At 44.1% G+C, this 12814-nt stretch overlaps 1 protein-coding gene across 1 annotated transcript in view; it reads right to left on the bottom strand.

Moving 5' to 3' along the window:
• Positions 1 to 12814, bottom strand: part of LOC145352441 (latent-transforming growth factor beta-binding protein 2-like) — a 440928-nt gene that overhangs the window by 61195 nt on the left and 366919 nt on the right. Inside the window, exons 25-26 of the mRNA XM_080202303.1 lie at positions 11715 to 11837; positions 10440 to 10571 (exon numbers count right to left, since the gene is read on the bottom strand). Coding sequence (XP_080058429.1) covers positions 10440 to 10571; positions 11715 to 11837 — 255 coding nt within the window. The remainder of the gene's footprint in view (positions 1 to 10439; positions 10572 to 11714; positions 11838 to 12814) is intronic.

A 12814-nucleotide genomic window follows, 5' to 3' on the forward strand; every position in this document is an offset into this window, starting at 1 on the left:
GTTGCATAAGGTTAAATCTCATGGGATTCAGGGTGATGTATCTAAATGGATACAAAATTGGCTTCTTGACAGAAGCCAGAGGGTGGTTGTAGAGAATTGTTTTTCAAACTGGAGGCCTGTGACCAGCAGCGTGCCTCAGGAATCAGTGCTGGGTCCACTGTTATTTGCCATTCATATTAATGATTTGGATGAGAATGTAGGAGGCATGATGAGTAAGTTTGCAGATAACACCAAGATTGGTGGCATAGTGGACAGTGAAGAAAGTTATCTCCAATTGCATTGGGATCTTGATCAATTGGGCTAGTGAGCTGACGAATGGCAGATGGAGTTTAATTTAGACAAATATGAGGTGATGCATTTTAGTAGATTGAACCAGGGCAGGACTTACTCAGTTAATGGTAGGTCGTTGGGGAGAGTTACAGAACAAAGAGATCTAGGAATACATGTTCATAGCTTCTTGAAAGTGGAGTCACAGGTGGACAAAATGGTGAAGAAGGCATTCGACATGCTTGGTTTCATTGGTCAGAACACTGAATACAGGAGTTGGGATGTTTTGTTGAAGTGTACAAGACATTGGTCAGGCCACACTTGGAATACTGTGTGCAATTCTGGTCACCCTATTATAGAAAGGATATTATTAAACTAGAAAGAGCGCAGAAAAGATTTACTAGGATGCTACCAGGACTTGATGGATTGAGTTATAAGGAGAGACTGGGTAGATTGGGACTTTTTTCTCTGGAGCGTAGGAGGCTGAGGGGTGATCTTATAGAGGTCTATAAAATAATGAGAGGCACAGATCAACTGGATAATCAATACTTTTTCCTAAAGGTAGGGGAGTCTAAAACTAGAGGGCGTAGGTTTAAGATGAAAGGGCCGAGATACAAAATGTCCAGAGGGGCAATTTTTTCACACAGAGGGTGGTGAGTGTCTGGAACCAGCTGCCAGAGATACTGGAGGCCTGTACAATTTTGTCTTTTAAAAAGCATTTAGATAGCTACATGGATACGATGGATATAGAAGGATGTGGGCCAAATGCAGGCAATTGGGATTAGCTTAGGGGTTTTAAAAAGAAAAAGGGTGGCATGGACAAGTTGGGCTGAAGGGCCCCGTTTCCATGCTGTAAACCTCTATGACTGCTGAATTGCAGAAGTAGCCAACAATATTAAGAATAAAGAAAAGCTCATTTATCATATTTTCCAATGCTCAAGGCTAATTGCAATAAATCAAGTGTTTGGATCCTCCAGAGAAACAATGAAATACTGGTAAGTATTTAACTGGACACCAACCCAAACCAACTTTGACTGATGTGATGCCAAAATCTTTTAATGCAATGCACTGACGTTTGATGGAGTTTCTGAAAATGTAGAATAACCTGGAGGGAATACTGAAAAAAACAAGAATATGGTATAATTTGTTTCCATTTTGTTCCCCAGAATGTTCCTATTGAGCATTAAAAAAGCTGAATAAGATGGAACAAGAAAAATATTGCTGTTGCCTTGGAGAATACATAAACAGGATTTGCTCATCTGTCTCAGTGATGTGATAGCTTCAATTTCAGGGCGGGAAAGAAAACTGTTCACTCAATAACTAGTTATTGTTCAGTCACAGATGTCAGCTACCAGACACAAAGAAAAGCTAGCTTGGTTTTCACTTGTGCGATCATGTTTTGCATCATATTAAAGATTAAGAGGTTTAAATTTCCCTGACAAATTACTCAGGCATGTAGAGACTTATTGTGCATAGACGTACATAACTACAGGTGTTACTTTCAATTTTGGCGGAGATGTAAAATGGGTGGCAATGATCTTTGGTACAAATATGAACAAGTGTGCTGAATTGCACAGATGAGGTGAGAGTTACTCTAATTGACATCAAGGCAGCATTTGACTGATTTGACATCAAGAAATCCTAGTAAAACCAAAAATAATGGAAATCAGAGGAAAACTGGTTGGAGTCATACCTAGCACAGTGAAAGATGGTTGTGGTTTTCGGAAGTCAATCCTCTCAACCCCAGAACATCAAGGTAAGGTAATATCCTAGGCCCAATCATCTTCAGTTGCATTATCAGAGACCACTACTCCATCATGAGATCATAAATAGAGATAGTAACTGACGATTGCACATTGTTTAGTACCATTTTTAATTTTTTCAGTAATGGAACAGTCTACCAACATGCAACAAGATCTAGACAACATTCAGGCTTGGGCTGATAAGTGACAAGTAAGTTTAATTGTCTGGCAACATAAGTACCACACAATTACCAACTCTAACCCAAGAGAGTCTAATCATCTCCCTTCAACGTTCGATGGCACTGCAATTGCTAAATCACCCACCCTCAACATTCTGTGGGTTATTGCTGACCAGACACTAAACTGGACTAGCCATTTTAATATTTTTGCTACAAGAGTAGATCAGAAGCTTAGGTGCTGGGAACTTTGTGGTGAGCAATTCATATCCTCACCTCCTCCATCTACGAGTACCTGCACTTGCCTAGATGAGTGCAGTTCCAACAACTCTCAAGGTTGACACTTTCCATGACAAAGCAGCCTGCTTAATTGGCACCCCATCCACTATCTCAAACATTCATTCCTTCCACTACAGTGGAAGAAATACAGTAACAGCAATGTGTATCATCTACAAAATGCATAGTGGCATTTTGTCAGCACTTTCAAAATCTATGACCTCTACCACCTAGAACAACCAGGGAAACAGGAACTTGGGAATACCTTTACTTGCGAGTTCCCCTCCAAGCCACCTTTCTGACTTAGAAATCTATGAATATTTCTTTTCTGTTGCAGGATCAAATTCCCTTCCTAACAGCAACATGGGAGTCCCTACAACACATGGACTGCAATGGTTCAAGGAGGAAACTCACCATCACCTCCTCAAGAACAATTAGGGATGGGCAATATATGCAAGTTTTGCTAGCAATGTTGACATTACTTGAATGAATAAATAAACCCAGCTGATTATCCTTTCACATTGGCAATTTATGCTCTCCCATCAATTTGTACATTTCACTGTACAAATAGCTACAAGCCATTCTCCATGAACTGTACGTGTTAGTGCTTATTATTGGATGATCAGTACTTCAGGGGAGATGATGGCATCGTTATGCCATTGGACTAGAAGCCAGAAGCCCAGGCTTATGTTCCAAGAACATGGGTTCAAATGTCACCACGGCAGCTGGTACAATTTAAGTTCCATTAATAAGTCTGGAATACAAAAATCAGTCTCAGTAGTGGTGATCATGACAACCATTATCAATTGTTTCAAAAATCCATTTGGTTCACTAATGCTGTATTTACCTGATCTGATCTACAGGTAACTCCAGACCCACAACAATATGGTTGATTCTTGCCTGCCCTCTCAAATGGCCTAGCAAACCACTCAGTTCAAGGGCAACAAATTCTGGCCTTGCCAGTGTTTCCCACATCCTATGAAAGAAATTTTAAAATCCCATCTGCCTGTTCTGTTCATTTACTCCATTTATCTTTCTCCTCTTCAACTATCTGATATACCTTGCATTTATAAAGCACCTTCAATATTGTAAGTAAACCAGTGACTATGGCCACAATTTTGCTCTTAGGCTCGCCACAGGTGCAGTGGCGAATTCGGCGCAAAGTATTGCAAGACTCAGAAAACTGGAATCTCGCTGGCGAGATCTTGTTTCTCATGCAGGAAGGTTGGGAACCTCATTTCAATAAATTTAAATATAATTAGCAAGCTTCCCCGTCATTTTGCTCCTCCCCTTCACTGATGTGTTGTCAGCAAATTTTACAACTGCTTTTCAAAAACAGGAATCGAGCAAAAGGAATGCACTAGGACACACAGGTAAATATAGCCCTCAGCGGGAAAGGGACATGTCCTAGCAGTACCCTGGTACTGTCACCTGGCATCCAGACACTGCCTCCTGGCACCGCCGGGGGCCCCTCTGGGGAGTACTATTGGGGTGTACCACTTTTGCGTGTGAAAGGGGGAGGGTTCCCCTTGTGTGTGTGAAAGGGCATTGTTTGCTGGAGCAGACGAGTGAAGGAGTGAAGGAGCAGAGAGAGAGATAAGAATTTACCTGTTAAAAACCTGTTTAAATAAGTTTAAAGCACTTTGTTCCTTGTAGAACTGTTTAAATCATTTAAAAGCATTTTTGCGGGCTTTTTGTATTTACCGCTTTAAGAATTCTGAGGGAGTGGTTAGAAGGGAGTTGTGGGCCAGTAAGCTTTAAATCAGCGCCAGGTTTAAAAGGAGGCCTGGTATAGACAGCGAGCAGCGGAGTGAGGGGGAAGCAGAGTGAGCTATTAGGGCTTAATACCAAAAGGGCTGGGGAGAAAAAGGGCCAGGTGAGTTCGTGTGGAAATTTTCAATACTACTACAGTGAATAATGGAGGGGCATGTGATGTGTTGTTTCTGTATGATGTGGGAGCTGGTGGACCCCAGGGTCCTTCCCAGTGACCATGTCTGCAGTAAGTGCAGGTTGCTGGAGGAGCTCCAGCTCAAGGTAGATGAGCTGGCCTCTGAGCTACAGACACTGAGGCTCATCAGGGAGAGGGCGGGTGCCATTGTCAATGGGGTACAAGTGACATCCACCCCCCTAGACTGGCTAACTCTAAGGAGGAGGAAGAGGAGGAGGAGGAAGAGGAGGAAGAGGAGGAAGAGGAAGAGGAGGAGGAACAGGAGGAGGAACAGGAGGAGGAACAGGAGGAGGAACAGGAGGAGGAACAGGAGGAGGAACAGGAGGAGGAAGAGGAGGAGGAAGAGGAGGAGGAACAGGAGGAGGAACAGGAGGAGGAACAGGAGGAGGAAGAGGAGGAGGAACAGGAGGAGGAACAGGAGGAGGAACAGGAGGAGGAACAGGAGGAGGAACAGGAGGAGGAACAGGAGGAGGAACAGGAGGAGGAACAGGAGGAGGAACAGGAGGAGGAACAGGAGGAGGAACAGGAGGAGGAACAGGAGGAGGAACAGGAGGAGGAACAGGAGGAGGAACAGGAGGAGGAACAGGAGGAGGAACAGGAGGAGGAACAGGAGGAGGAACAGGAGGAGGAACAGGAGGAGGAACAGGAGGAGGAACAGGAGGAGGAACAGGAGGAGGAACAGGAGGAGGAACAGGAGGAGGAACAGGAGGAGGAACAGGAGGAGGAACAGGAGGAGGAACAGGAGGAGGAACAGGAGGAGGAACAGGAGGAGGAACAGGAGGAGGAACAGGAGGAGGAACAGGAGGAGGAACAGGAGGAGGAACAGGAGGAGGAACAGGAGGAGGAACAGGAGGACTCAGCCTCTCAATGTGCATAACAGGTTTGAGGTTCTTGCTTCCAGTCTGGATGAGGACGAGGGAGGTGAGATCAGTGAGCAAACTGCACACGGTACAGTGATGCAGCAGGGCATAGGCAAGGAGAAGGTGAAAAGGAACGTAATAGTGATTGGGGATAGTGGGGTGAAGGGTATTGACACTGTCCTTTGTCACAATGACAAAGTGCACAGAAGGGTGTGTTGTCTGCCTGGTGCTCGGGACCGGGATGTCGCATCTGGGCTGCAGAGGAACCTGGAGTGGGAGGGTGAGAATCCGGTCGTTGTGGTACATGTGGGTGCCAACGACGTAGGCAAAATGCGAACTGAGGATCTGGGGAGGGAGTATGAGAAGCTGGGAATGGAATTAAAGAGTAGAACTGATAAGGTGGTTATCTCTGGGCTACTGCCTGAACCGAGTGCAGACGGGCGTAGGGTTGATAGGATTAAGGAAGTGAATGGGTGGCTCAGGGATTGGTGTGGGAGGAATGGGTTTGAATTTATGGGGCATTGGCACCAGTATTGGGGTAGGTGGGACCTGTTCGGGCGGGATGGGGTTGGTCTGAACCGTGCTGGGACCAGAGTGCTGGCGAATAGAGTAAAGAGGACTGTAGACAGGGCTTTAAACTAATTAGAGGGGGGGAAGGGTGCAAGGGTAGGTGACATTACAGGGCCTAAAGTTAAGGAGAGGGTACAGGTAAGGGAAGAGGCCGAGGATGTCCCAATAATAAAGGGAGTAGGGGGCGTGAGTATGGTTGGTGGCGTTACGGCAAATAGGGTCCAGGTGAAGGCTGGGATGAAGGCGCTTTATCTGAATGCACGAAGCATTCGGAATAAAGTGGATGAGCTGGTGGCGCAGATTGGCACAAATGGATATGATCTGGTAGCCATTACAGAGACGTGGCTGCAAAGTGACAGGGACTGGGAGCTGAATGTCCAGGGGTATCAAGTGTTTGGGAAGGATAGGCGGGGGGAAAAAGGGGGGGGCGTAGCTCTGCTGATTAAGGATAGCATCGGGGCGGTAGCAAGGGATGATACTGGAGCCAAGGAGCAGAAAGTGGAATCGTTGTGGGTAGAGATTAGGAACAGCAAAGGGAGGAAGACGCTGGTGGGTGTCGTCTATAGGCCCCCGAATAATGATCTGGAGGTGGGGCGGGCTGTTAACGCGCAAATAAGTGCGGCGTGCAGGAATGGGATGGCCGTAGTTATGGGGGATTTCAATCTACATATAGATTGGTCGACCCATGTTGGACGCGGTGGGCTCGAGGAGGAGTTCTTGGAATGCTGCCGGGATAGTTTCCTGGAACAGTGTGTGTTGGAGCCGACGAGGGAGCGAGCTATCTTGGATCTGGTGTTATGTAATGAGGCGGGTAGAATTAGGGACCTTGCGGTGAAGGATCCTCTTGGGGAGAGTGATCATTGTATGGTGGAGTTTCTGGTGCAGATGGAGGAGGAGAAAGTGGGTTCCTGGACGCGTGTCCTTTGTTTGAACAGAGGGGAGCACGGTAGGATGAGAGAAGAATTGGCGAATGTGGACTGGGGGAGCGCGTTGGAAGGTAGGTCTGCTGAGGAGCAGTGGAGGATCTTTAAGGAGATCTTTCTTGGTGCTCAGCAGAAATTTATTCCGATAGTCAAAAAGGACAGTAGGAGGAGAGGTAGTAAGCCGTGGATAACGAAGGAGGTGAAGGAAAGTGTTAAATTAAAAGCGGAGGCGTTTAGAGTAGCTAAGAGTAGTGGGCGAGAAGAGGATTGGGAGAGGTTTAAATGTCAACAAAGATTGACAAAGAAGTTGATAAAGAAGGGTAGGAGAAACTATGAAGCTGGGCTAGCGCTTAATATAAAAAAGGATAGCAAGAGTTTTTATAAATATATAAAGAGGCTGGCTACGGTGAACGTTGGTCCCTTAGAGGATGAGAAGGCGGACTTAGTGGTAGGGGATGGGGATATGGCTAAGGTCTTGAATAACTTTTTTGTTTCGGTCTTCACGGAGGAGGACGTGAATAATTTGGTGGGTATTAGCGATGGAAAGGTGGTAGGACTGGAGGGTCTCAATGACATTATTGTTACTAGAGAGGCAGTGCTCGACAGACTGGAGGGGCTGATTGTGGACAAGTCGCCAGGACCGGATGGAATGCATCCGAGGGTTCTGAAAGAAATGGCGGAGGTTATAGTGGATGCCTTGGTAGTTATTTTCCAGACGTCGCTGGATTCCGGGGAAGTGCCGGAAGATTGGAAAGCGGCTAATGTTACGCCATTGTTTAAGAAGGGTGCCAGGCAAAAGGCAGGGAATTATAGGCCGGTTAGTTTAACGTCTGTTGTAGGTAAAATGTTAGAATCTGTCATCAAGGAGGAAATAGCGAGGCATCTTGAGAGGAATTGCTTGATAGAGCAGACGCAGCACGGTTTCGTTAAAGGGAAGTCGTGTCTGACAAATTTACTGGAGTTCTATGAGGATGTGTCTAGGGCGGTGGATAGAGGAGAGCCGGTGGATGTGGTCTTTTTTGATTTTCAGAAGGCGTTTGACAAGGTACCTCACAAGAGGTTATTGCAGGAAGTCAGGGGACATGGAGTTGGGGGTAGGGTTTTAGCGTGGGTAGAGGATTGGTTGTCAAATAGGAGGCAGAGAGTGGGGGTCAACGGGTGCTATTCGGATTGGCGGATGGTGACTAGTGGAGTGCCCCAGGGGTCGGTGCTGGGGCCTCAGCTATTTACCATTTATATAGATGATCTGGAGGAGGGAACCGAGTGTAGGGTGTCGAAATTTGCTGATGACACCAAGATTGGTGGAAAGGCAAATTGTGCGGAGGTTGTGGAGAGTCTACAGAAGGATCTAGATAGGCTCGGAGAATGGGCCAGGAGATGGCAAATGGAATTTAATGTTGGCAAGTGTGAGGTGGTCCACTTTGGTAGGAATAATGGTAGGCAGGATTATTACTTGCGTGGCGAAAAACTGCAGCAGGCGACGGTGCAGAGGGACCTCGGGGTCCTTGTGCATGAGTCGCAAAAACCCAGCTTGCAGGTGCAGCAGGTGGTCAGGAAGGCGAATGGGATGCTGGCCTTCATAGCGAGGGGGATTGAATATAAAAGTAGGGAGGTCTTGCTGCGGCTGTATAGGGCATTGGAGGGAGTGCAGAGGAGGTTTACTAGGCTGATGCCGGAGTTGAGGGGGTTGTGCTATGAGGAGAGGCTGAATAAATTAGGCTTGTACTCGTTAGAGTTTAGAAGAATGAGGGGAGATCTCATTGAGACGTATAAGATGATGAATGGGATGGATAGGATAGAGGTGGAGAGACTCTTCCCGCTCAGAAAGGACAGTAGGACTAGGGGGCACAGCCTCAAGATAAAGGGGGGGGGCGGTTTAGAACAGAGTTGAGGAGGAACTTCTTCACTGAAAGGGTGGTGAATCTCTGGAATTCTCTGCCCGTTGAAGTGGTGGAGGCTACCTCGCTAAATATTTTTAAGATGCGGGTTGATGGGTTTTTTAATAGGAGAGGGGATTAAAGGGTTATGGGGAGAGGGCGGGAATGTGGGACTGAGCCACGACAGATCAGCCATGATCTTATTGAATGGCGGGGCAGGCTCGAAGGGCTAGATGGCCTACTCCTGCTCCTATTTCTTATGTTCTTATGAGTGGTCGCCCGTGCTTAGGGTCATAGTGGAGAAGATTTGCAAGGTGACAGCCAACTAAGGGCAGTAAGTGGGCTCCCCAACTGGGGGGGCCAGTTGGAGAGCCCGACACCAGGAAGTCATCACTATTATATCTATGAGCTCCAGTCACATTGGAAGATCTTGAAAATCTATATGACATGTGAAGATTTACCCTAAGTGGCATTTTGATTGGCCTAATCAGCAGGTAGCCATCACCTTACAAAAGCCACATCCCTGAAAATGGGTGGAGGTGGAATCATGCTGGCAGACTGATCAACACCAGTAGCAAAAAATTGCTGGCACACCCTCCAAACATGAAATGACATGAGACATGGGCAGCATGATGGCACAGTGTTAGCACTGCTTTTTCACAGTGTCAGGGACGTGGATTCAATTCTGGCCTTGTTCAATCTGGAGTTTGCAAATTTTCCTTGTGTCTGCACAGGTTTCCTCCAGGTGCTCTGGTTTCCTCCTACACTCCAAAGATGTGCAGGTTAGGTTGATTAGCTATGCCAAATTGACCTAGTATCAAGGGGATTAGCAGAGTAAATATGAGAGGTTACGGGGAAGGGGCCTGGGTGGGACTGTTGTCAATGCAGCCTCTAATTGGCTCTTTCTGCACTGTAGGGATTCTATAATTCTATAATTAACCCTACTTATGGCAGCTTAAAAAAAATCTTTAGATTATTTCTATTCAACTTCAATTGATTTCACTATCAGGACTATCACCTCAGCAGCTCATGCCTTGCTTAGCAAGGCACTGGCAAGATAAATTTTGGTGGAATATGGAAACTAGTATGTGGTTCCAACAGAACTGAAGCTGAACCTGGAAATAAAATCAATAAAAGTATTGACAAAACTATCAAGTTGTCAAGAAAGGCAAAAAGGTTCACTGATGCCCTAGGAAATCTGTTCCTACTTCCTAGTCTGATGGATATATGTGACTCCAGTCTCACTCGAGCATGGCTGATTCTTAACTTTATTTCTGATAAGACCCAGTAAGTAATTCAGTTCAAGACAATTAGGATTGGCAATAAATCACTGCCTTGCCAGAGAGGCCCAGCAATAGACAATGAAGTGAAAAGTAGGCTATTTTTACATTATTGAATATGGACCTTCACGCTTCAGCATGGTCAACGAGTGAATTCTTCAGAGAGCTCAAATTCCCACCATATTTCTACTGATGGGAGTACAAAATTGTTAAAATTACCTCTTCATTTTAGTTTGATAATTTTCTCAAAAACTTCAAGTTTGACCTCTGGTCATAGAAAGCCAAAGACCTATTTGCATGAAAGAACAGGGCTTTTCAATTGAATTAACCTCAGTTGAGAAAAACAAAATCATGTTGGGAAAAGATGTTCTGAAGGAAACTTACAACTTATGTTAACTAAATACTTTTAATGAAAGGAGGAGTGAAATATGTTTTAAAAAATTGTTAAATATTCTAGATTGAACAAGGCGTGAAATACTTAAATAAAATAGCAGGCAAACCTTAATTCAAGAATACTCACCAATGCATTCTCCAATAGCTGTACGTTGGAAACCAGGCTGGCAGCCTACGATGCACTGATAGGAGCCAACTGTATTTTCACACTTCCAGATACCACACACAGAGCTGCCATATAAACTGCATTCATCAATATCTAAGTAGATGCAAGCAAATACAAAAGAGTTGGTGATAATTAGCAACAGTAACATGTTGTTTAATAAACTCATGCATTTTCAAATGACTTGCCTTTGGCCGGGATTTTCTGGCCCCAACACAGCAGAATCAGCCATGGAGGATGCAGCGAACCAGTAAAAAGTCCATAGTCTTCAGTAGGACTGAAGGATCCCGCTGACTGGTGGGGCCGGAAAATCCCGCCCCCTTATTACAAATTTCAAATAACAAAATGAGTGCAGCAAAAGTCATTAATGAACAATATTTTTTCTCTGTAGAATGCTGTAGTGCTGTAAGCTACAAGTCAATGGGCTAAATGCAGGAAGGTGGGATTACAAATGGCACCCGAGTGTCCTCAGGCTGGCATGGACAAGATGGGCCAAGTGGCCTCCAGCTGTGCTGTACCCTTTCTATGGTTCTAATGGCTGACTAATGTAACCTTTAAAATTTATGCAACTAATCTTCTCTATGTACTTTAAAGCACATCAATATTTGATTTTCACTGAATATATAGATCTGCAGAATTTTTACACACTGTAATGTCAAATAACCGATGATGAGAAAAAAAGGCATTGTTAGACATTCTGAAATGCTAGCAGTCTCTAGTCACATATATCTCATAGCAAGTTACTCAAATGCTGCTGCATGGTAGAGGGGATATTTAGAAATGTGGCTGGGGTCGTGAGATGGGGGGGTCACTGTTTAATGAATTTATACAGAATTTGAGAGAGTTACTATCAGCAATACTCAATATTTGCTAGTTTCAAGGGTATAATGGACAGTGGATAATAACGACGACCAGTAATAGCAGGTCTGATTCCCATTTGCCTATGAGAGGCATTTCTGATGGTAAAATTGGGAGGCATGGAAAACAATCATTGAACAGCCTGTGACAAATATTGTTGTTGGCATTTCAAACATATGAGAGGTAACACTGAGTTAGATTTAGTCATTTCCTTCTCATTTTTCTACCACATATTTGCAATTTTTAAAAATCATCTACATCTACAATATAACTGATGTAAAACAATTACTACTGTGCAACTTAATTCATAGCATAGATTCTTCATAAATAAAGTACTAAAGTCAGAAATAAAATTGCTAATATTTTTTAATTGATTCTTACCTGTACACTGCTCTGCTTCAGGTAAATGCGTGAAGCCTGTTTCACATCTACACATATAGGATCCATCTGTATTTATACATTGACCCCCTGAACACTTAGTCTCCTCACTGCATTCATCTACATCTGCAGAAAAAACAATATAACTGCAACACAGAACTCAGAAATTATGAAATAAGTAAGACAAAATATGTAAAAATGCAGAACAAAACAAAATTTCATGCAGGCAAGTGTAAAGCACAGCTCATAGGAACGAAGAAAATGCACAACACACATATTTTACGTATGTTGCTGGAAAAGTTAAATCTGATGTTGAAAGGAGTTAGGAGTCTTAGCAGTTTTGGTGTTCAACATTTCTAATTAATGCAGAACAGCACACAACAAAGCCAGGATAATACGGGCCTAATGTCAAAACAGGAGAATAAGTTAGAGGGGATCAAGATTAAATTATATAATTGTCAGACTACATCTTGACTACAATGTCCATGTTCAGTCATTGAAGGACAAAGGTGACATTCAAACGTTGGAAGAAGAGCAGAGAAAAGCAATGAGACAAATATTTAGATGGTGATTTTCAATTGAGACAGACATCAGAGTGGTCGTTCAGGACAGGTCACTTGCACTCGATGTTGCCTGTGGAAAATCTAACTGAATCTGGTGACCAGATCTTAAAAAAAATTGCTCAACTCTCAGCTGTAGAAAGCACTGACAGGCAACATGCTGATTTTGTGAGTTGGATGCGCATAAATCTGTCCACTTCTCAAACACAGGACAGTTAGAAGCCAAAATGTTTTTTGTAGGGAGATGAGATTCATTCTCACTTGACCTAGTCCTGCAAAAATCAGTTAAAAACATAGTGAATATTTTTCAAGCACCCTCTCTTTAAAGGCAAATGGTTAAGCCACTTTATATTTAGTTGCACTGGGCAGTGACCAAAATATTACTTAGGTCCAAAATAAGTGACAGGATCCAGGGATGGAGGTGTAGTGGTAATTACATAGATTAGTGCACAGATTCAAACTCCACCAAAGCAATTGGTGGAATTTTAATTCAATTAATTAATAAATTGACATTAAAAGCTAGTCTCATGAAACTCCTGATTT

This window comes from Carcharhinus amblyrhynchos, chromosome 14, assembly GCF_965287045.1.
Source record: "Carcharhinus amblyrhynchos chromosome 14, sCarAmb.v2.hapA, whole genome shotgun sequence".
Classification (NCBI taxonomy): Eukaryota; Metazoa; Chordata; class Chondrichthyes; order Carcharhiniformes; family Carcharhinidae; genus Carcharhinus; species Carcharhinus amblyrhynchos.